General features: G+C 38.3%; 1 protein-coding gene across 1 annotated transcript in view; it reads left to right on the top strand.

Moving 5' to 3' along the window:
- The window catches only part of MTMR9 (myotubularin related protein 9), a 41517-nt gene that overhangs the window by 7562 nt on the left and 10642 nt on the right, over window positions 1-23313 (top strand). The window contains exons 5-8 of the mRNA XM_032216668.1: window positions 2175-2348; window positions 4212-4429; window positions 6443-6604; window positions 7550-7691. Coding sequence (XP_032072559.1) covers window positions 2175-2348; window positions 4212-4429; window positions 6443-6604; window positions 7550-7691 — 696 coding nt within the window. The remainder of the gene's footprint in view (window positions 1-2174; window positions 2349-4211; window positions 4430-6442; window positions 6605-7549; window positions 7692-23313) is intronic.

Here is a 23313-nt window from a genome sequence, read left to right as displayed (position 1 = left end):
TTTTCCTAACCACAACAGTCACTTACTTTTAAATCTAGGAGATTGCCCCCAGATTGCATACCAGGTCTGAATGCATCCAATACAGCACCAAAAATGGCATGGTTCTAGTACTGGTAGACTCCCAAAGCCACTCAGTCTTGACAGGGTTTAGCGGGAAGCCTGTTCACCCATCCAGACCATCACAACCTCCAGGCACTATAATAAAGTGTTCACAGCATTGCTTAATTCTCCAGGGGCAAGATGTATAGTTGGGTATAATAAGCATACTGATGATCTCCCCCCCCCCACGCCCCAATGGGTGAGCTCACCCAGCAGCCTCAGATAGATGTTAAATAAGAGAGGAGAAAGCCTTGTAGCCTATGGCAATCCCACCCACTCCCATAGTAGGTGGGAGGAACCAATCTGGAGAAAGGAGGTGAACCAGCACAACACCCTGCAGCCCATCCCCATTCTGAACCAGAATAATACCATGGTCTATTGAAAGCCACCAAGTAGGGCAAAAATGGATGCCCAACCTCCATCCCCCCCATGCCAGAGATCATCCAAAGAAGTGACCAATGTTTTTTTCCCTCTCATATCCAAATCTGAATCCTGACTGTAAAGGATCCAGATAATCAGTTTCATCCCTTTGAAACTTGTGCAACCATCTTCACTTTTCCCAGAAGGGGAGGTTAAATGCTGGACCAAAACTGTCTAGTATGAGGGGATATAGCAATGGATTCTTAAGAAAGGTCCCTGTGGTTCCATTGGTTCTCTGGGCTGAAATGGAAACCACAAACGAAGAACTTGGTTTTCTTAAGGCCTGTGAGAAAAGAAGCCTTTTTTTTTCCTGTGTCCTAATACACATAAAAAATAAAATAAATAAATAAAAAGTAACAATGCAGTAAAGACTTAATTTAAAATAGATACTTTTATTATGTAAGTTACAGTTTAAGCATTTTGCAGTTGTTTATCAATGCTACAGTGAGGTGCTGATGTAACATTTAAGCAACTACATGCTTATTGGCATTAATATTTCAAAAATTATAGATAATATTGACATAACCTCTTTTAATCCTTAAAAGCTTAGGTTTTCTATATCATCAAAGTGTTAATAAACTTTAGTTATTATTGTATAATACCACTGTACTCAAATGTATACAATTTTGTACTTGTTTTTTCTAAAAGAAAATAAAAAAAACTATATTAACTTGGTGGGGAGAAGGGAAGGGGCTTGAGTAATGCCAACTGGATCATACCATCGAGGGACATTTGCTATGGAATGAGAATCTCTCTTTTATCCGTCATTTTAAATGGCTGTAATAGCATTACAGATAGTAGCTGTGGCTTCTAGGTTTGCATTGCTGCTATGGCATGTACCTCACATTAAATGCCCTGGGCACCAGGCCATCATGTTGTGCCAAAATAAGATTAATGGGTTGGCCATCGTCCTTAATGTGAACATGACAATTGTATTTTATTACCCCGGTTTAAAATGAAAAGGGAATGAAACCACTGTTTGGGAAAAGGGGATGGTGGAAGTTTTGGATGGCTTTAAACATAGGTCAGGTGTTGCATTGGTGGCTAGTCAGCTTCCAGGTGTAACTTAAGGTGCTAGACATCTCCTATAAAGCCGTGCATGGCACAGGGCCTAGTAATCTGAGAGACAATCCCCATCCAGTTGTTTTTGCCCCATTAGTACATTTGGGTAGAGTGGAGGCCCTCCAAGTCCCTTCTATAAAATGCTGCCATCTTGTGGAACCGAGGAAGCATGTTTTCTCTGTTGCAGCCCCTGCCCTCTGGAATAACATACTTGCACCCAGATACATATAACTCCCAGTCTCCATGAACACTTAGGTTCCCCTGATTGTTCCCACACTAGGATTGCAATGATTAGGTTGGCAGTCAATGTAGCTAAAGGTTGGTTAGAGTTGGGCAACATAAGAATCAAATTAATAAATATTCTCAGCTTTCTGTATTTATCATGTAGTCCTTAATTCAAGATATGTTCAAGACTTTGAATAGGTTAAATTAAATATACAAAGGTAATTTTAGGCAAAATGTGAATAAATGTTCATGTAAATATTTATTTTGTAAAGTTGCAAAGTGATTCCGAAGCCAAATTAATTTATGATGAGAGAAAGTAGATCAAATTAAGCTTGATGGATTCTTACATGCATAGTATTCTTTCCTAGACAAATGAATGGCGGTTGAGTTACATCAACAAAGATTTCTCAGTCTGCCCTTCTTACCCACCTGTTGTCACTGTCCCTAAATCAATTGATGATGAATCTTTATGCAAGGTTGCCACTTTTCGCCATGGTGGACGCTTCCCAGTACTCAGCTATTATCACAAGAAAAATGGGATGGTGAGTTGGACGCTTGGATTACAAGGCATGTGTTTTCTTTGTGATAACTACATAGTGAAAATGTATGTATATTGCAGTAGTTAAATACCATAATTGAAACTGGAAGCTTGAGCATTTGGGGGGAGCAGGAAGAGACGATTATCTGAATAGGTTTATATATGATTAAGAAAGGTCAGATTATCTGAACAACTTGATATATGATTAGGAAAGGTCCTGAAAAATCAATTAGCAATCTGAGAATCTAGTGGTTACATTAACTAAATGCTCCCAATGATGTAAATAATCCCCAAAGATGTAGAGATTATTTCCTTTTTACAATAGGTTATAGTTGGTTCTTGCACTTTTATTTTAAATTTTTCTCATTGTATAATATTAATAGAGAATGAGGCTGCACATTCAATAGCTTTTTGGAAGCTGAACAAGCATCATTCTGTTTTCCTATTATAACTATGAATCCCAAAGGAACATGTCCTTTTGAGAGAAGTATGTTGAGATCTTAAGAGTACTGTTGAAAAGAATTACTATAGAAAAGCGTAAAATGCTGCCCCTTCATGAGAAGAGATGTTTGAACATCCATATTCTGTTGTGTGTTCCTAGAGGCTGTTTATCAGCTGTATTCAAATAAGAATTGTTATATTAAAATTACACACTTCTTCAGAAAGCGAGATGGGTTGGAAATGGGCTTCACACTTAGACATAAATGCTAATTTTTATTCACCTGTCTTAATATTTGCAGAAAATATACTAACCACTTTTGTATTTTTCTTCTTTTTTACTCATGTCTTTGAAAATCAACATAAAATTGTTCTCACTTGAAACATAGAATTATATCCTGGATATATATGTATCAGCTTTCATTCAACTTTTATTCAGGGCAATATTGAACATTTGAATTGTCAGGTGAAATGTTAAAACCATATTTATTCTGTCGGTGTAATAGTATACATGAACGACTTTGAGGGAAGAGGGAAAGTGAGGTTGTTTAGGAAATAATCAGTCAAATAGAAGCAGGAACGCCCATCACTTAGCAATCAGAGAAAGAAACTTAGGAAGGGCCCACTCTAATGAATGTTGTTGTTAGTTGCGAAGTCATGTCTGACCCATCACGACCCCGTGGACAATGTTCCTCCAGGCCTTTCTGTCCTCTACAATTCTCTGGAGTCTATTTAAACTCACACCTTCTGCTTTGGTGACTCCATCCAGCCACCTCATTCTCTAGTCATCCCTTTCTTCTTTTGCCCTCAATCTTTCCCAGCATTAGGCTCTTCTCCAGTGAGCCCTTCCTTCTCATTAGGTGGCCAAAGTATTTGAGTTTCATCTTCAGAATCTGGCCTTCTAAGGAGCAGTCAGGATTTATCTCAAGGACTGACCAGTTTGATTGCCTTGCAGTCCAAGGGACTCTCAGGAGTCTTCTCCAGCACCATAATTCAAAGGCCTCAATTCTTTGGTGTTTAGCCTTTCTTATGGTCCATCTTCCACAGTCATCCATTGCAACTGGGAAAACCATAGCCTTGACTACACACACTTTTGTTGGCAGTGTGGTGTCTCTTTTTAGTATGTTGTCTAGATTTGCCATAGCTTTCCTCCCCAGCAGCAAGCATCTTTTAATTTCTTGGCTCTAATGGATAAAATAAGTAAAAATAAGACTTCACGATTCTTTTAATACAGTCTTCAGTAAAATAGAATTAGGTCACCTTGTTTTTCCTGTCTGTTTTGCCTGGAAGGGATGACAATCAGTTATTCCAGAATGGTGAACATTTTCTCCCATGGAATCATAGAATACCTTTAATGCTACATTGGCTTTTAAACTACAGAAGTCTTATCTGTGTACATAGTCTTACTACAGTTTGTTGGTCCTTCTAGGTGATAATGCGCAGTAGCCAACCACTTACAGGTACTAATGGGAGGCGTTGTAAGGAGGATGAGAAGCTGATCAATGCCACCCTGAGGGCAGGCAAGCGTGGCTATATCATTGATACACGATCTCTGAATGTTGCTCAACAAGCCCGGGCCAAAGGTGGAGGCTTTGAACAGGAGGTTCATTATCCTCAGTGGAGAAGGATTCACAAATCCATTGAGCGGTGAGTTTCCTCTATGAGAAAGACTTTCTTTCAAGAAATTTTATTTTATTTTATTTTAGAATCTCCCCACCCTCCAACCCCGTAGTTTAGCATATGGGATTTAGGAGATTTGAGACATCCAGATGAACCAGTTGCAGTAGTGGGATTCAGCCAGTTCGCACCACTTCAGGAGAATTGGCTATTAAATTTCTGAGCAGTTTGGTGAACTGGTTGTTGGAAGAAATCATTAGAGCAGAGAACCGGTTGTTAAATTATTTGAAACCCACCACTGGTTAGGCGCCGTGTTTCTTTACCGTGTTTCCCCAAAAATAAGACAAGGTCTTATTTTCTTTTGCCCCTCAAAATAAGCACTTGGCCTTATTTTCAGGGTGGTCTTATTATTTTGGAAGTGCAGGAGGCGGCGAGCATGGTCAACTCATGGCGGCTGCTGTATTGCAATATTTTCAGGGAGGGCTTATTTTTGGGGAGGGCTTATTTTAGCGCATGCGCTCAAAAACCCGATTGGGCTTATTATCTCGGGAGGTCTTCTTTTCGGGGAAACGGTAATACAAGAAAGGTTTGTATTTTCTTAAACAGCAGATCTGTTTTGTTTTCTTTTAAACAAATGAGAGATTTTTGAAGCAATCTCCAAATGCTGTAGGGAGCACATTATGCCTATATTTTCATGCTTTTATTTTATTTATTAATGTATGTCTGTGTGTGTTTGTGTGTGTGTGTTTGTGTGTGTTTATTCTTTATTTATTTATTTAGGAAATTTATATGGTCTCCCAACTCATGGTGGTTTTAGAATCAGGGGTATATTCTTTTTGTGTCGTTTGAAGGTGTGTGAAGTTCAATGGAAGCTTTCTGTTATGTTTAATCCATTTAACCATTGTATTTCATTTATTACATATTCATTGTGCACTATTTTTTTCCATTTAACATTGAAAAAAAGTGGTACACATAATCTTTTCTTTTTAATTCATTGTTCACAACAATAGGTGTTCCATTTTATGTAAGAATTACAGTTCAAAAGAATAAGGTCCTGAATTTAATTCACTGTTATAAATAAAAGCCTATCAGTAAGAGGTGTTTAGATTGCCATTTAAAAAGCTCAATATTTCCTGCAGCTTCATGTCTCAGTATAAATATACATGGGAAAAGGGGAAAAAAGGTTTCCGTTAAAATCCAGGATTTATGGCACACAGAATTTGGTTGACAATCCTACTTATTTAAGGGAGAGATTTGCATCTCCTATTCTTTGCTATATTTTTCTCTCTCTTCATGCTTCACTTTTGTGGTACCAGAATGCCTGTAGCTGCAATCAAGATGAATTTTTTCTGAATTTGGCATCCCTATAATTGGGTATTGGTTCCTTGAAGGGCAATTAGGATCAGTGGTGAGATAGTGAGTCACAGTATTTCAACTGTAATATAGCTTCCGCCTCTCATGTCGAGCAGCAACATGCATTATGCTTTTTCAGAATACGTTGAGCGACAGAAAGGTTCCATGCAATGTACAATAATAAGAAATAATTGCATGCTGACACAAATGTAAAAAAATAACAAAAATCAAACAAAAAATGCATAGGGCTTAATCTCAAAATGAAAGCCAGAGTATGTTAATTTGCCGCTATAATGCTAACAATATTGGAATCTCCCAACTCTCTTGGTATGAAAAAAAACAAACTGTTCCATTGATAAATGGCTCCTTCTCTTCCCCAAAGACTAATTTTGTACCAACCAAGCTATATGTACAAAGCAAAAAGGGGTACTTCAGCTGCCACATCAAGTTTTATTTGATTTTGTACTATTCTCTCTGAAGTCCTCTAGCAGGATATGAGGCTTGACTCGTAGTTTGCAAAAGTTCTAATATTGGAATTGTATGGTATTTAGAGTCCAATGTCTATCTCTTAAAATTGACCACTTGAATGTAGGAAATACAAAAGGTGTTCCCATTGTGATAATAAAAGTGTGTGTCGTGGATGTAAGGTTGCTTTCATGTTTGTCCCCTTTCTTCCTAATCTGCCTATAGATACAATATCCTGCAAGAGAGTCTCATCAAGCTTGTGGAGGCCTGTAATGACCAGTCTCATAATATGGATCGCTGGTTAAGTAAGTTAGAGGCTTCAAACTGGCTGACCCACATCAAGGAAATCCTGACCACAGCATGCTTGGCTGCCCAGTGCATTGATAGGTAAACATTGAGGCATCTGTTTCAGTGTATTTATTATTTATTTAAAACATTAATATGGCTTCTTGTAGTTGTTAGTTGTGAAGTCGTGTCTGACCCATCGTGACCCCATGGACAACGTTCCTCCAGGCCTTCCTGTCCTGTACTATCCTCTGGAGTCCATTTAAGCTCCATCCAGCCACCTCATTCTCTGTTGTCCCCTTCTTCTTTTGCCCTCAATCTTTCCCAGCATTAGGCTCTTCTCCAGTGAGTCCTTCCTTCTCATGAGGTGGTCAAAGTATTTGAGTTTCATCTTCAGAATCTGGTCTTCTAAAGAGCAGTCAGGGTTGATCTCCTCTAGGACTGATCGGTTTGATTGCCTTACAGTTCAAGGGACTCGCAGGAGTCTTCTCCAGCACCATAGTTCAAATATGGCTATCCATCTTAAAACCACATTCTGGATGGCTCACAATTGAAAGATAAAACCATATCTACAAAGAACAAGAACAGAAAACAGTAAACAGAAAAACCTTGCACTATAATCAAATTTCTCCAATGAAGCCAAAAATGCTTTCCTCTCATTCTGATTTTCCATCAGTTGGTCTGGAATAGACCAATAACAACCTCTCCTTGGTCAAATCAGGGTCTCCTCTAATATTAGTAGCATTGACTAATTAGTTGACTCCGGAAAGTACTTATAGAAGTGTGGGTGGGTGGGTGGATGGATGGATGGATGGATGGATAGATGATAGATAGATAGATAGATAGATAGATAGATAGATAGATAGATAGATAGATAGATAGATATGCATGAGAAAGAGTGAGATTGGAAGTTTCAGTTCTTGAGTTTTGAGGCAAAGTCGTGAGCTGAACCAGTTTCTCTGCTAGATAATCTTCTTTTGCTGTATGGGTGATACATGTTAAGCTCATTAAGCAGTTCCTTTTGTTGAAATATGTTTTCTTTCCTAGGGAAGGGGCATCTGTCTTGATTCATGGAACAGAAGGCACTGATTCAACACTACAGGTGACTTCCCTGGCTCAAATCATTTTGGATCCCAGATGCAGGACCATTCGTGGCTTTGAAGCTCTGATTGAGAGAGAATGGCGTCAGGTATGAGCTGCTATCTTTTTGCCCGCAAAACTTTTTGTTGTATCTTCATCTCTGAAATGCTGAACATCATTCATTTCCTAATTTGTGCAAAGAATAATATCTTACCAAGAATCACTCATGGGCAAATTATATAGATGTGTTTGTTTGTTTTTATTGAATTTTTTTTTTAAAAAAAACCTTTTACAAATGTTGACTTCCCTCCCCCTACCCTCCCCACCCAAACCCCACCCCTCCCAACCTTCCCTCCCCCGACTTCCCAGAACCAATACAGGGTATAAATCTTTAACAAAAATATTCTAAAGTAAACTTAAAAGTATAAAATTAATATCATTTGAGCTTTAACTCCTCTTTGCTAGGCTAACTCTAAATAGATTATGTCATTCCTTGTTGCCTCAGTCATAAGCTATCTGGAATTTCTTAGTCCCATATTTATTTTGAGTATAGTCAATCCATCTTCTCCACTCCAATTTATATCTCTCATTGGAATGGTCCTTGAGATATGTTGATATTTTAGCCATCTCTGCTAAGTTTGTTACTTTTAATGCCCATTCTTGAATAGTAGGCAAATCTTCCTTCTTCCAGTATTGCGCCACCAACAGTCTTGCTGCAGTTATTAAATGCAAAATGAAGTTAGTCTCTATAACTGTACAATCAGTAATTATACCTAACAAAAATAACTGAGGGCTAAACTTTATCCTTTTTTAAGAACATTTTGCATAATCCACCATATTTTTATCCAAAATGCTTTAACCTTTTTACAAGTCCACCATATATGGTAATATGTAGCATCAACACAATCACATTTCCAGCATTATGGTTGTAAATTGGGATACATAGAGGCCAGTTTTTTAGGATCTAAATGCCATCTAGAAAACATCTTATAAAAGTTTTCTTTCAAATTTTGGGCTTGTGTAAATTTTACATTTCTTACCCAAATCTTTTCCCATGTGTCCAACATTATTGGTTCTTCAAAATTTTGTGCCCATTTTATCATACAGTCTTTAACTAATTCTGTTTCCGAATCCATTTCTATTAAATACATTATATAGTCTCTTTATATGCATTGGACTTTGATCTCTAATTTGTTTTAATAAATTATCCTCATCTTGCATAATACCGATTTTTTGATCTTTTTTCCATGTGGCCTGTAACTGCCCATACTGAAACCATGTTTGAATTTCCTTTTCCTCTTTTAGTACATTCAAGGGTTTTAGTTGTAATACACCTCTTTCTAAGATAAGAAGCTGTCTGTATGTAATTACATCTTGTTCTTGTACTATATTTATGTTTTCTATTGCGTGTCTAGGAATTGCCCACATAGGTATCTCATCATTTAGTTTATATTGATATTTTTTTCCAGACCCGCAGTAGAGCATTCCTTAAAATATGACTTTTAAGGTTCTTATCTATCTTTTTGTCATATAGCAAATAAGCATGCCAACCATATACCAAATCATGCCCTTCAATATTAAGTATTCTATCATTGTTAAATTAATCCAATCACTAATTAGCGATAAAACTACTGCCTCATAATATAGTTTTAAATTTGGTAATTTCAAACCTCCTCTCTCGCGCACATCTTGCATTATTTTTAGTTTAATTCTCGGTTTCTTCCCTGCCCATACAAATTTATTGATGCCCTTCTGCCATTCTAGCAAATTTGTATCTTTTTAAAGTACCGTATTTTCACGACCAAAAGCCGCACCGGATTAAAAGCCGCAGTATCAATTAACGTTAATTTTTCAAACTTTTTCCACATATAAAGCGCACCGGGTTATAAGCCGCACGTTTCCCGACGCTTCTGGACATCTGTTGCAGTCGCGAGGAGGAGCGGAGAACAGCGCGAAGGTTCTTGGCGCTCCAGGAAGCTACGAAAGCAGTTGGGAGAGGCGCACGGCTTGGTTTCTCCTCCCTGGACGTCACAGCAGCAGCCCCAAACTCACCAATCTCAGTGTTTTTCGCATCGGGGTGTGCTGCAAGAGCATGCCCCGATGCGAAAAACACAGAGTTCGGTGCGCTTGGGGCTGCTGCTGCGACGCGACGTCCAGGGAGGAGAAACCAAGCCGTGCGCCTCCCCCAGCTGCTTTCGTAGTTTCCTGGAGCGCCAAGAACCTTCGCGCTGTTCTCCGCTCCTCACGACTGCAATAGATGTCCAGAAGCGGCTTTTGGGGCTAATGGGGATTGGATTTCCAGCTCGATAGCCCCTGCCGCTTCTGGACGTCTATTGCAGTTGTGAGGAGCCGAGGAGAGTGCGGAGAACAGCGCGAAGGTTCTTGGCGCTCCAGGAAGCCCCGAAAGCAGCTGGGGGAGGCGCACGGCTTGGTTTCTCCTCCCTGGACGTCGCAGCAGCAGCCCCAAGCGCACCGATCTCTGTGTTTTTCGATCGGTGCGCTTGGGGCTGCTGCTGCGACGTCCAGGGAGGAGAAACCAAGCCGTGCGCCTCCCCCAGCTGCTTTCGGGGCTTCCTGGAGCGCCAAGAACCTTCGCGCTGTTCTCCGCACTCTCCTCGGCTCCTCACAACTGCAATAGACGTCCAGAAGCGGCAGGGGCTATCGAGCTGGAAATCCAATCCCCATTAGCCCCAAAAGCCGCTTCTGGACATCTATTGCAGTCGTGAGGAGCGGAGAACAGCGCGAAGGTACTTGGCGCTCCAGGAAGCCCCGAAAGCAGCTGGGAGATCTTTTTCCACATATAAAGCGCACCGGGTTATAAGCCGCACTGCCGGTTTTGGGTCAAATTTTAGGATTTTCAGTGCGGCTTATAGTCGTGAAAATACGGTATTGGTATCATTTGAAAAAGAAATAAAAATTTAGGTAAAACATTCATTTTCACTGCTGCTATTCTTCCCATCAAAGATAATTGTAATTTTTCCCAATTTTTCATCTCTGTCTGTATGCTGCGCCATAGTGGCTCATAATTATATAGTTTCCCATTTGAGGTTGAAATATAGACTCCTAAATATTTAACCTTTTTAACTATTTCACATCCTGTCATTCCTTCTAATTCTTCCCTTTGTTTAGTGTTCATATTTTTAACTAGCATCTTTGTTTTCCCTAAATTTATTTTAAATCAGGACACTTGGCCATATTGATTAATCATATTCATTAAAACCTTACTAGATTCCTGTGGTTGGGTTAATGTTATAATCAAATCATCCGCGAAAGCGCATACTCTATATTCTTGATGTCTAATCTTGATTCCCTGTAAATCATCTGATCCCCGTATTTTATTCAACAATAATTCCAAAGTTATAATAAACAGTAATGGATAGAGGACAACCCTGCCTTGTACCTTTCTCAATTTTAAATGGATCTGTTAAGCTTCCATTGACTATGATTTGAGCTGTTTGTCCCTGATATATTGCTTTAATTGATTGTAAAAAATGCTCTCCTATTTGCATTTTTTGCATTATTTTCAATAAAAATTGCCAATTCACTCGATCAAAGGCTTTTTCGGCATCTAGAAATATAAGCGTTAAATAGTTCCTTAAGAGGTTCTACCATTTCTAATTGTAAATTTTTGTAATGAGCCCGTCTGTACCCGGTGCTTTCCCTACCTTTAGCTGTTTAATTACCTGGAGAATTTCCCCTGAAGTTATTAGTTGATTCAATCTCTCCCTCTGCTCATCTTTAACTATGGGTATTTTTCCTTTATCCAGGTATCTATCTATATCTAAACCTTGTATTTTGTCATTCATGTACAATCCTGTGAAAAATTCATGAAAAACCTTTTGAATCTCATCCTGTTGATACACTTCCTTCCCTTTATAATGTAATTTCGATATATTGCGAGATTTCTGCTTCTTCCTAATCAGATATGCTAGCCATCTACCAGATTTATTGGCATTACAAAAAGTGTCATGTTTTGCATATAACAAATTAGTAGCCACCTGGTCTGACATCAGCATATTAAATTGCTCTCTTAATAAAGTAATTGCTTCTTTAATCTTCTTGTCTCCTGGTTTTAGTATTAATTCCTGTTCTCTCTTCCTGATTTTTTCCTCTAGTTTGATTCTCTTTTCCCCCTGTTTACGTCTATGTAACCTATTTAAATTTATTAGAACTCTCGCATATACGCTTTACTTGCGTCCCAAACCATTTCCATAGATGTACCCTTATTCATATAAAAACAAAATATTCTGTTAACAATTTTTTACATTCATTAATATTTTTCTCATATCTAAATAAGTTTTCATTCAATCTCCAAGACCTTCTTGCTTGGGTCCCAAATTCCAACTCCATCCCAACTGGATTATGATCTGATAAAGTTCTGGAACATATCTTTGTCTTCTTTACCCTAGAAAGCAAATCATTAGTTATTAGTATAAAGTCAATCCTAGAAAAGGATTTATGTCTATCGGGAAAAAATGTAAAGTCATATTCTTCTGCATTCCTTTCTCACCAGATGTCTCTCAGTTCAAAATCATCCATCATATCGAAAAAGGACTTGGGTAATTTCGCTCGCATTTGGATATTTTGCCGGAGACCCTTCTTGTCTTTCTTGGTATCCATAACACCGTTCCAGTCGCCCAATAATATGCAAGATCTATAGTCCCAATGTACTTACTTAGTATGGAGCATTTTATAAAATTTATCTTGTTGTTGATTGGGAGCATATATTCCCATTAGAAGTATCTTCTTCCTTTCTAATATCAGTTCTATTGCAATATATCTTCCTTGAGAGTCAGCTTCAATTAATTCGGCTTTCATGTCCTTTCTTAAGTAAATAACTATACCATTTTTCTTCTCAGGAGCAGAAGCTATAAAGTGTTGTCCAAGTCTTGTATTAATCAAGTATTTCTGGTCAGTTGATCTAATATGAGTCTCTTGCAGACAAATTATGTCATTCTTAAATTGTTTCAAATAGTGATTTATTTTCTTCCTTTTCTGTGGGGAATTTAAACCATTAACGTTCCAGGTTAAGAACTTAGTTGTCATCTTTAGCTCCCTGAAGCTTTTTAAGAGCCCTCTGGAAATCTTGAAGTTTGGTTTTCAGCCTGGCTCCACCCACTGCTTCTAAACTAAGATCTGTGGCTTTTTGGATGGTAACATGTGTTTGTTGTGAAGCTTGTTGCTTTTTTAGCTCTTGTTCCATTCGCCTGGTAATCACGCAGGTTTGTCTTTGCTTCTTCGCTCCTTGTAGCTCTGAGAGAGGAAGTTGGTCCAGCCTTGGTGGTCCTTGAGTAACTTGCTGTCTATCCTGTCCTTCTTGTTCTCTTTCTCTAGGTCCAGGAGGGCAGGGGGGATGTCCAGCCTTCAATATATTATTGTAAAAATCACGAGCCTTTCATACTGAGTTGAGACGATATCTTTGCCCCTGGTAGGTAACTACAAGTCCGGCTGGGGCCTCCCATCTGAACTGTAGCTGATGAGTTTTGAGCTCATCGACTAAGAGGGCATAGTCTTTCCCCGATCTCAACATTTTAGGTGGTATTTCCTTCAAAACAATTCCCCCAATTTGAAGCTTAGTTTTGTAAGACTCTTGCAATATCAAATTCCTCATATCTCTCGTGGCAAAATACACCACAATATCTCTTGGGAGTTGCTTTTGTCTGGCGAGCCAGGAATTAACACGATATATCTTGTCAATTTGCCAGTCAAAATCCCTTCCTGACCTTCCCATCAATTGATCAAAGGCTTCTGAGAAAATCTGCTTCAAACTTTCTTGATTTTTCTCATTGAGGCTTCTTATCCTTAAGGCAAATTCCATATGTCTATACTGCAACATTATAATTTCATTTTCTGCATCACCAACCTTTTTTTTTTTTTTTTTTTTTTTTTAAATATATTTTATTCAATTTTCACATTCCATTTGCAATCATTTATATACAGGGTATTCACTATAAGAAAAGAAAAGAAAAAAAAGAAAAAAAAAAGGAAAAAGGGAATAAAACGAACAGATAAAAAAGAAACACAACTCATCATTCACAACCCCACCTAACCCTTCCATCCTCCATACACCCCATCTACCCCCTCCAACTTTCCTTTCTCCCTCTAACACTCCCCTCCTACTTCCCTTTCCCCTCAAACCTTCCTTCTCCCCTTACTCCCCAGACACCCTCCTTACATTCCCCTTACATTCCCCTTACTCCTTCCTTACTCCTCCCTCTTCCTTCCCTCTACCTCCCTCCTTGGTGTATGCCTTTATTCGAATGTTGTTTGATCTGATAAAGGTAAAATGAACCAAGGAAAAAAAAAAAGGAAATAAATAAATAAATATAAAAAAAAAAAAAAAAAAAAAGAACCACCGTATATAAATACATTCTTGTTCTTATTAAGGCTATGTTAACACCCCCCCACCCCACCCCCCCACAAATCCCCATCCCTAATCCTCCCAAGTTCCCAGGGCCCACACCTGGCGCTTCCTTCTGTCTAAAATATCTTGTGTACATATGGATTAAAAAATAAAATAAAAAATAAAAAAAATAATATATCTAAAGAAAAAAAAACAGAGAAAAAACAGAGAAAGAAAAAAGGGGAAAAAAGAAAAAAGGAAAGGGAAAAAAAAAAAAAAAAAAGGTAACCACTCTTTGTGTTGATCTCAGCCCCCCATCTTTATCTATGTTTAAATAGTATAAATCATTCTATCTATATTTTATTCTCGTCTCTTACTTCTTTGCTATTTACCCCAACCTTCTGTAGGTTCTCCCGTTCCTCTTCCTAAACCTTATGATCCCTTCCGATAAGATTTAAGCAACATGGTTCATGCCATATATTCAAATATAACTTTACAGACAAATAATCAAACTTTCCCTTCTGGTAAAATTTTACACAGGATGGATGATCTTTCTTTACCCCCTTTTCAAACAGTAAATCTAAATAATCTAGCCAAGCTTCCCCTTCTTAGTAAAATTAAGCAGCGTAAATCAGATATTACTTTACACAGAAATCAATTTCTATCTTAAGATAATTCCAACCCACTTCCTCTTCTAATAGGATTTAAATAACGTAATTCATTCCACATGCGTTTTACCCTTTTCCCTTACTTGTCTGAAATTTTCCCTTCAAGTAAAAGTTAAATAGCATGGGTCATTCCACATATTCGGATACTTTCAGCAAGAGTCAGTTAACCTTCTATTTTAAAATAGTCCCTTCTAACAAAGTTTAAACAACATAAATCATTCAGCATTCTTCTTACACATTATCTTAAAATAATCCCAACCGACTTTCTGTTCTAATAAACTTTAAACAACATAAGTTTTACCCTCATCCCTTGCTTGTCTAATGTTTACCTCAAATAACGTAGTTCATTCCACATGCATTTTACCCTCATCCCTTACTTGTCTGATATTTACCACTATCAAATTTATACTAGCATTTGTTTAAAATGTAATTCAGAGCAATTTCAACCAACTTTCCCTTCATATAAAAATTAAATAACATAGATCATTCCACATATTCAAATAATACTTTCAGCAAGAATCAGTTATCCTTCTATTTTAAAGTAGTCCCTTCTAACAAATTTTAAACACCATAAATCATTCCGCATTCTTTTTACACTTATCTTAAGATAATCCCAACCGGCTTTCTGTTCTAATAAGCTTTAAACAACGTAAATTTTACCCTCATCCCTTGTTTGTCTGATGTTTACCACTATCAAATTTATGCTAACGTTAATTTAAAATCTAGCTCAAAGTAGTTTCACCCAGCTTTTCCTTCTGATAAAAATTAGTCCGCTTTTTCTACCGGAGAGAGGTCTCAAACCCCCATTCAGTCCTCAACTTTGGCGAGTATTTTGAAATGTCTAAATTCTCGATCTCCGTTTTTCTGCTTCTCCGAGGGAGGAGGGGCTACCCCCTCCATCTTGCAACCACAAGGCCAGCCGCTCGGCTTCCCCTTCCGCTTGTCTCTCCACTCTTCCAAACGCGTCAGGAAGTCCCGCCTTCAGAATCCTACAATAGAAATCTTGAGCCTCCGAAACAGAGTTAAGACGAAATCTTTGATTCTCAAATGTAACCGTGATACCGGCAGGGGCCTCCCATCTGTATCGAATCTGTTGGCTCCTAAGCTCCTTAGTTAAAAAGGCGTAATCCCTTCTTTCTTTCAGCATCTGAGAAGGGATATCTTTAAAAACAATCAGGTCTTGGCCGTCAACTCGGAGACTGTTATTATGAAGCTTTTGCACAATCGCATTTCTAGATTCTTTTGTAGAAAAATGTATAATTATGTCCCTCGGGAGCTGTCGCTGTTCCGCTATCAATGAGTTCTGGCGATAGATTTTCCGAATCTGCCAATCAAAGTTAAGTCCCGGGCTTCCCAGCGCATGGCTGAAGGCTTCAGCAAAGGTCTGTTTTAAATTCTCTTGCTCCTTTTCACGGAATCCTCTGACTCTTATAGAAGATGCCTTCCTATTAAAATTTAACATCATAAGCTGTTTCTCATTGTCTCTAATTTTCTGTTGTAAAATTTGAATATTGGTAGTCAAATTAAAGTTAGCCTTCTCCAGACTTTCCAATTTGTTCTCTATTTCAGCAGAGTAATCTGACAGAGCAGACACAGCTGCAAACGTATTCGCCTTCATTTGATTAACTTTAGATTTTAAATCATCATATAATTCCAATACAAATTCCCTGATTTCTTTCTTAAAAGCGTTAAGCATTTTAAGGAGATATTCCTGTGTTAAAAGTTCCCCAGCAGAAGGCATAGGAGACAAAGGCTGTGTTTCCAATGAAGATTCTTTAAATTCTTTTGTAGCAAGACGCTTCCTTGACTTGGGTGGCATAATAAATAAGCAAGTAAGCAGAGCTTCGCTCCCCTCTATTTCCAAAGAAGAAAAATTTAAGGAGCAGTCTGCAGGAAGATAACACCGGCTAAGTACATCAATCATCCACGGAGAGAAATCGCCATTTTGAGGTCTGTTTAGACAAAGAAGTCTCTAAGACGAATGGTGCTGGTATTTACGATAGTAATGAAAACATAAATCTCACAGGGGTGGGACCCGCCCGTATCAATTCTAGCTTGAAAAAACTTTGTCTTGTCCTGGGGGGAGGCTAGCCTGTCTGGGGCTGCCAAAAAAAAAAAAAGGCAGCTGAGAAGAAATGGCTGGAGATAAAAGCTCCGCTTCGGCCGGCTCTAATCTCTTTCCACAGCCAAAAAAGAAAAAAGGCTGTGGCTTACGATTAGATCCTAACCTACGGGGCTATCCTCCCTGCCCCTTTCTTAGCCAAAAAGGGGTGCTATCTATGATCTTATTTAGATATACAGACCAGATCTCTGAGGAGCTCGGTGGAGCCCTCCTCGGCAACAGGCCACGCCCCCCGGAAGTCTCACCAACCTTTTGTTGAACCACATCCATTTTCGTTACCAAATTAATATTAGAATCATTAAGATCTTCCAATCTATCTTCAATTCCACAGACATAACCAGATAGGCACTTAAAAGCCTCAAGAATATCGTCTCGAATTTGCTGGTTCCGAGTCTGAATCGAGTCCAAAAGTTCTTCTGACAATTCTTTATGAGCAGCAGATATCTCCTCCTTTATTTTAATTTCCATCGCAGCTGCATGATTTTTTAAAGCCTCGGCTAAGGCCACGCTTAGTTCTTTTTGCAGTATTTCTCAGGTCAAAGGCTTCCCTGCAGGCGTAGGAAGAGCTTGGGAGGGGGGGAGTAGTGACTGTAATTTAGTCCCAGGAGCTGGAGAATTTCCAGCGCTTTTAGACGCATTAGGGGGGGCAAGTTTCTGCTGCTTAGAAGCCATTCCAGGTGTAATCTTCTCCACCCAAATACTAGATCCAGGCAAGCCGCTTGTTTAGCAACTACTATTTAGTTTGGTAATAAATCACTTCTATTTTACTGATCTTTAAATGTTCTGAGCTCCATAGAAATCTATGTCTTCAGAGCCTGACCCCTCCTACAAAGTTGTTTGGTGCCATTTTCTGTGTATTTCTAGCAAGTAAATTGTCAAAAGGAATTCTTTAAAAAATGGAGTTAAAGACTTATACATACAATTAGAAGTTCACCAGTATCAGTTCTGCCGGTTTTGAAATCAGTAATAAATCAATCTTTGAGCTGAGGGTGCCTTCGTTCTGCAAAAAAGGCAGAAGAGGTCCTTGACGCAGAGAATCACTATGTTACCAGGCGTCTCCCTCTTCCCACCCCAGATTTATGTTCTGTGGGGTTAAATGGAGCACTGCCCACACATAGCTTGCTCGCCTTCTTCTCCTTGGCCCGGAGAAGAGGTAATCAAACTGTCAAACAGTTGATGGATACTGTTTAGACAGCTTAACGCAGCCAAGGATCCGGAGCTGTTAAAAACAACAACCCCCTCAGGCCCCCGCCCAAACCGGAAGATAGATGTGTTTGTTTATCATATTTTATGTTGCAAAATTGTTCCAGAGTTTAGGCTGCTAATGACAATCAAAATAAAATACATTAGACGATGCCCAGCTTGTTCCAGTAATCCAAGTTAACATGCAGATATTTGCATTTCGTTACCTCAAGAACAAGATACCTGATTACATACAAATTTTACTGTAAAATCCTTAGTGCTACACTCCTGGCTCTAAACTCAAGGTTCCTAAGAGACTGAAAACCTGGGAAGGCAGATTTGTGGATAATAGTCCTCCCTCAACCCAACAAGCTATCCATAATACACCCAGGTTTATTATACAGATGAACCATTTTAATTTTGGATGAAAGAATTGTAAACTAGAGTGAATTTAAATCAGCACTTCTCTTATTTTGAAATGTGTAAAATGTATTAGAATAAGCCTGCTGTTAGCCCAATCTAATAAAACATTTTGGTATGTAACAAAGCCTTTAAAAACTGAGGGAAGTAATATAAACCTTAAATTGTTATTTACTCCAGGGTTTGTTTGTTTTTGCTATCTGGATAATCAGCAAATAAGATTATACAAAGCTAAAGCAGTAATCTGTTCATGTGAATTTGGAAAAAGAACAGTTATATAAAATTGGGTTTTATGTGCAAGTTAAATATATTCAGGATTAGCCTGTGTGTATTCAACATTTTCCATATGGAAAATTTGATAGCTGCAGAGTAATTGTCTAGAGGGATAGAGATTAAATATTTAGTCAATTAGCATGATAAAAGTTTTATTTGAAGAATAAGAGGCAGTTACATGCAGTTTTTTTTAAAACAATTCAACAGACACCTGAAACATAACAAACATTGCTATTAATGAAAAGAAAAAGATGTGGTTCATAGATATAGCAATATCAGGGAAGTCAAACTGATGAAAATCAAATAGAAAAAGTAACCAAATTTAATTGAAAGACTTTAGAGGAAAATGTCAACTATAACTTTATAGCAATTGGAGCTTTTAAAATCATACCAAAGATTCACCAAATTTTGGACATTTTAAGTTTGATATCGCTGACTTTGCAAAAAGCCATCTTGCTTTGTATATACTACAATAATTTTATAACTGTAGTACAACAATAATAATATCCATACCAACCCCACCAGATCTTGATATATTATTTTCTAAAAGTTTCCTTTAATAATTTCAATTTTCAGCAACTGCTGTTAAATTTTTGATCTGATTTTCCTTTATTGGCATGTGCATATTGACCAAGTAGTATGCTTGCTTAGAGTTGGAGTTCTTACATCACAATTAGGAGGCTGTGAGTTCGATCCTAGGTAGCGGCAGATATTTTTCTCTCTCAGTGCAAAATGAAAATATCTGGTGTGAGCTCCACATAGGTGACAGGAAGGGCATCTGGTCAGTAAACACTCAATTACATTCAGTTGCCTCGACTCCACCCCCAAACAGATTACTAGATCATTGAAAGGGGGAAAATGCATATATTGACCATAAAGAGGTATATATTTGTAGGCATTAATTCAACTTTTAGTTTTCTTTTCATAATCTTCTTTTGATTTTGTAAACTTCTGTAGTTTTTCTTTGTAAACTTGAACCAGTAGTAATTCCATACTATGTGTGATGCAATCATTCAATTTATGTTTGTTCTTCCTCTATTATACTTTTTTTTTTAAATCTCCCCCCACCCTTACTTCTGGTGACGTGCAGCCTGTCAACTGCTTTATGGGTGGATAGTATGATTCATGATAATTAATGTTCTTGTTTTTTTATAAAGTACATCTAATTCAGCTTGTATTACTCAATTTTACCTCCAGCATATCAATTAATTGGATCAACCAAAGTATTTATGGCTTTAATTATGTTCCATGCATTTAATGTTGTTTTCTACATTTTTCAAATTCATTTTATATAATTAGACTTAGTATTCTTTTCAACTTGTTCATGTAGTAAGCTGAAGGCCTCCATTAATCTTAAATAATGGAATTCTTTAAGTGCTAGTTGTCATTTCTACTCATTGGCTGTAGTACATCAAAAACTTTGCCTTCTTTAATCACATTTGGATAGACTGAATTGCATTTCTATGTCATCACTGAATGCACGAACAATGTTCAGTAGAAATTCAAGTTCTGCTTTTGATTTTGCTAGCAATTTTAAGTCAGCCATCTGTAGCAAATAGCTATTTTTGCACCTTGTTTTGGGTTGGGATGAAAAATCTAATCCTTGAAATGTTTTACAAACTTATCACAAGTGTTTAATTGTTCAGTTGAATCTGCTGCTGGACTTATCTTGTACAATCCATCCTTCTGCCTGAGAAAATTGTGTTGGCCATTTATTGGTGATACAGTGATGGTAGAAAACTAAGCTCTGCCATCACTACATGTAGAGAGATTGTGCTCACATAAATTTGCTGCTAAATTTAACCATCTATGTGCTACAGTTGTCTGTTAGTTTGCATCATTGCTATAGACACCAGAGTAAACCAAGATGCTTTCTGTAAGCAGAGAGGACACTTGGGAGCAATCATTCAGAGATCTTTCTCATCTTACCATTTCACAGGGCCTCAGCAGAATTCTAACCATTGTGCTTTGAAATCTATCCAGTGTGTTCAAGAATTCTTCAGATTCCCAAAGACTGTGAAGGGATTAATTTTAACTGGGAAATGTAACACTTCTTTAGAAGTCCATCTTTGCCTTTCCTCAATGGAGATTATTAAGTCTACTTCTTATGCTTTAGTGTCTATTCTTTAGTTTGGTGTCTATTCTATCAAGGATACAACCTTGACCCTATAACTCTTCTTTTAACTCATACAGAGTAGAGTAGAACAGAATAGAACAGAATAGAATTCTTTATTGGTCAAGTGTGATTGGGCACACAAGGAATTTGTCTTTGGTGCATATACTCTCAGTGTGCATACAAAGACAAGATACATTCATCAAGAATCATGGTACAATACTTAGTGATAGTCATAGGGTACAAATAAGCAATCAAGAAACAATATCAATATAAGTCATAAGGATACAAGCAACAAAGTTACAGTCATGCAGTCATAAGTGGGAGGAGATGGGTGATAAGAACGATGAGAAGACTAATAGTAATAGTAATGCAGCCTTAGTGAATGTTTTGACACCCTTGAGGGAATTATTTGTTTAGCAGAGTGAAGGCGTTCAGGAAAAAAACTGTTATTGCGTCTAGTTGTCTTGGTGTGCAGTGCTCTATAGTGTCATTTTGAGGGTAGGAGTTGAAACAATTTATGTCCAGGATGCAAGGGGTCTGTAAATATTTTCATGGCCCTCTTTTTGATTCATGCAGTATACAGGTCCTCAATGGAAGGCAGGTTGGTAGTAACTGTTTTTTCTGCAATTCTAATTATCCTCTGAAGTCTGTGTCTGTCCTGTTGGGTTGCAGAACCAAACCAGACAGTTATAGAGGTGCAGATGACAGACTCAATAATTCCTCTGTAGAAGGAAGATGAGAAGAATGTAATATGATAAGGAACTCATCTCTCTTTGTTAAATTAATAGTTATTTGAAAGTTTCTAGCAACAAACCAGAGCTTATTAAATCATATTTATAAGAAAATGGAGGAATATGTGGCCATGCAATTGTTTAATATTTCAGCTATCTCTCTCCTACACTCTTGGCAGTTTTCAACATGGCTGCATCTCCTGTGCGGTCATTCAAGATATAGTTCACCATGGGGCCATACGTGGTAGGAATATACTGTGACTCAAATATGAGTTCATGTGACGGCTTCCTTTCAAAGAGAACTGTCAATTTGCTGCTATTGGCTTGAAGCCTCACAGCAGCTTGCAGAGAGAGCCATGTGAGACATATTCATGTGTCTGTTCTATTTATATACTCTGTCAGACATCAGGAAAACAGGTGGACAGTTAATACAAGATGCTCCACAAAAGTAGAAGAGGAAAAGTATCTTAAAATTGTAAGCCATGTTAGGATAAATAGGCAGAACTGACAATTTAAGACTAAGAACAACTCTACTGAATCAGATCATGGATTGCCCACATAGATTGTCCCTGCATGGATTGCCCTGGTGACTGTGTAGGACAGATGGGGAGGAAGCTAATCACCAGACTGCGAGAACACAAGTGAGCATTCAGACGAGGAGACCTGAATTCATTGGTAGCCTCACACTGCAATGAACAAGGACACACATTCAATTTTGCAGCTACTAAAGTTGTTGGACAAGCAGGCACAAAAACAGCCAGGGAAGTGATTGAAGCCTGGGAAACAGGCCTCTTATCAGTCAACAGGAGTGCTGATTTATCACCAGCCTATCAAGTACTTAGAAGGCGAGGGCTGGGCAACACTAGGGAAGGACAGCTAAAAGCCAGCCATCAACACGCCCCAATTAACATCTAAAAAGCCATTTACAACAGGCACTTTAAATACTGCACACAAAACAGCACTCAGATTAATAGAGTTTGAAGAGACCTTGTAGGTCATCTAGTCCAACCCCCTGCCCAAGCAGGAGACCCTACACCATTTCTGACAGATAGCATCTCTTCTTGAAAGCTTCCAGTGATGAAGCTCCCACAACTTCTGAAGGCAAGTTGTTCCATTGGTGGATTGCTCTCTCTGTCAGAAAATTTCCCCTTATTTCCTGGTTGAATCTCTCCTTGTTCAGGTTTCATCCATTATTCCTGGTCTGGCCTTCAAGTGCTTTGGAAAATAGCTTGATCCCCTCCTCTCTGTGGCAGCCCCTCAAATATTGGAACACTGCTATAATGTCTCCCCTGGTCCTTCTGTTCACTAGACCAGTCATGTCCAGTTCCTATAACCGTTCATTGTATGTTTTAGCCTCCAGTTCCCTAATCATCTTGGTTGCTCTTCTCTGCATTCTTTCTAGAGTCTCAACATCTTTTTTATAGTGTGAGGATGAAAAGTTCCCTGAAGAATGTCTCTAGCACGAGTCTGAAAGCTTGGAAGGCAAAACCCCTGGTCCCAGTGACCAACTTATATTGGATCCTGAATCAGATCAATTCAGCATCTTATTTTCAAATTGACTTTCTCTGAGCCTTTGAAAATTATGTCTCTGAGAAACTCACAGGAAGGGTGCAAAGAAAGAAAAAGAATCCTGTGCCGTTTGCCTGGAGCAATATATATTCTGAAGAATAGGTTGGCATATTTGTAGATTCCATGTACTACTTTGGCCTGATAGCCAAGTCTTCCATGAATCTGTATTTTCTAATCATTTGGTAATGAAACCAGTGAAGAGCACATCCTGTTGATCAATAAGTTATTTCAATGTCTGCCTAGATGCTTAATTTTTGGGGGAGTGGGAAGATTCGAATAAGTAGTACAGTGTCCAGCCTTCCTCATC

This window comes from Thamnophis elegans, chromosome 4, assembly GCF_009769535.1.
Source record: "Thamnophis elegans isolate rThaEle1 chromosome 4, rThaEle1.pri, whole genome shotgun sequence".
Taxonomy (NCBI): domain Eukaryota; kingdom Metazoa; phylum Chordata; class Lepidosauria; order Squamata; family Colubridae; genus Thamnophis; species Thamnophis elegans.
Note: the sequence above shows the minus strand (reverse complement) of the source record. Positions and strands in the feature narration are given on the sequence as shown.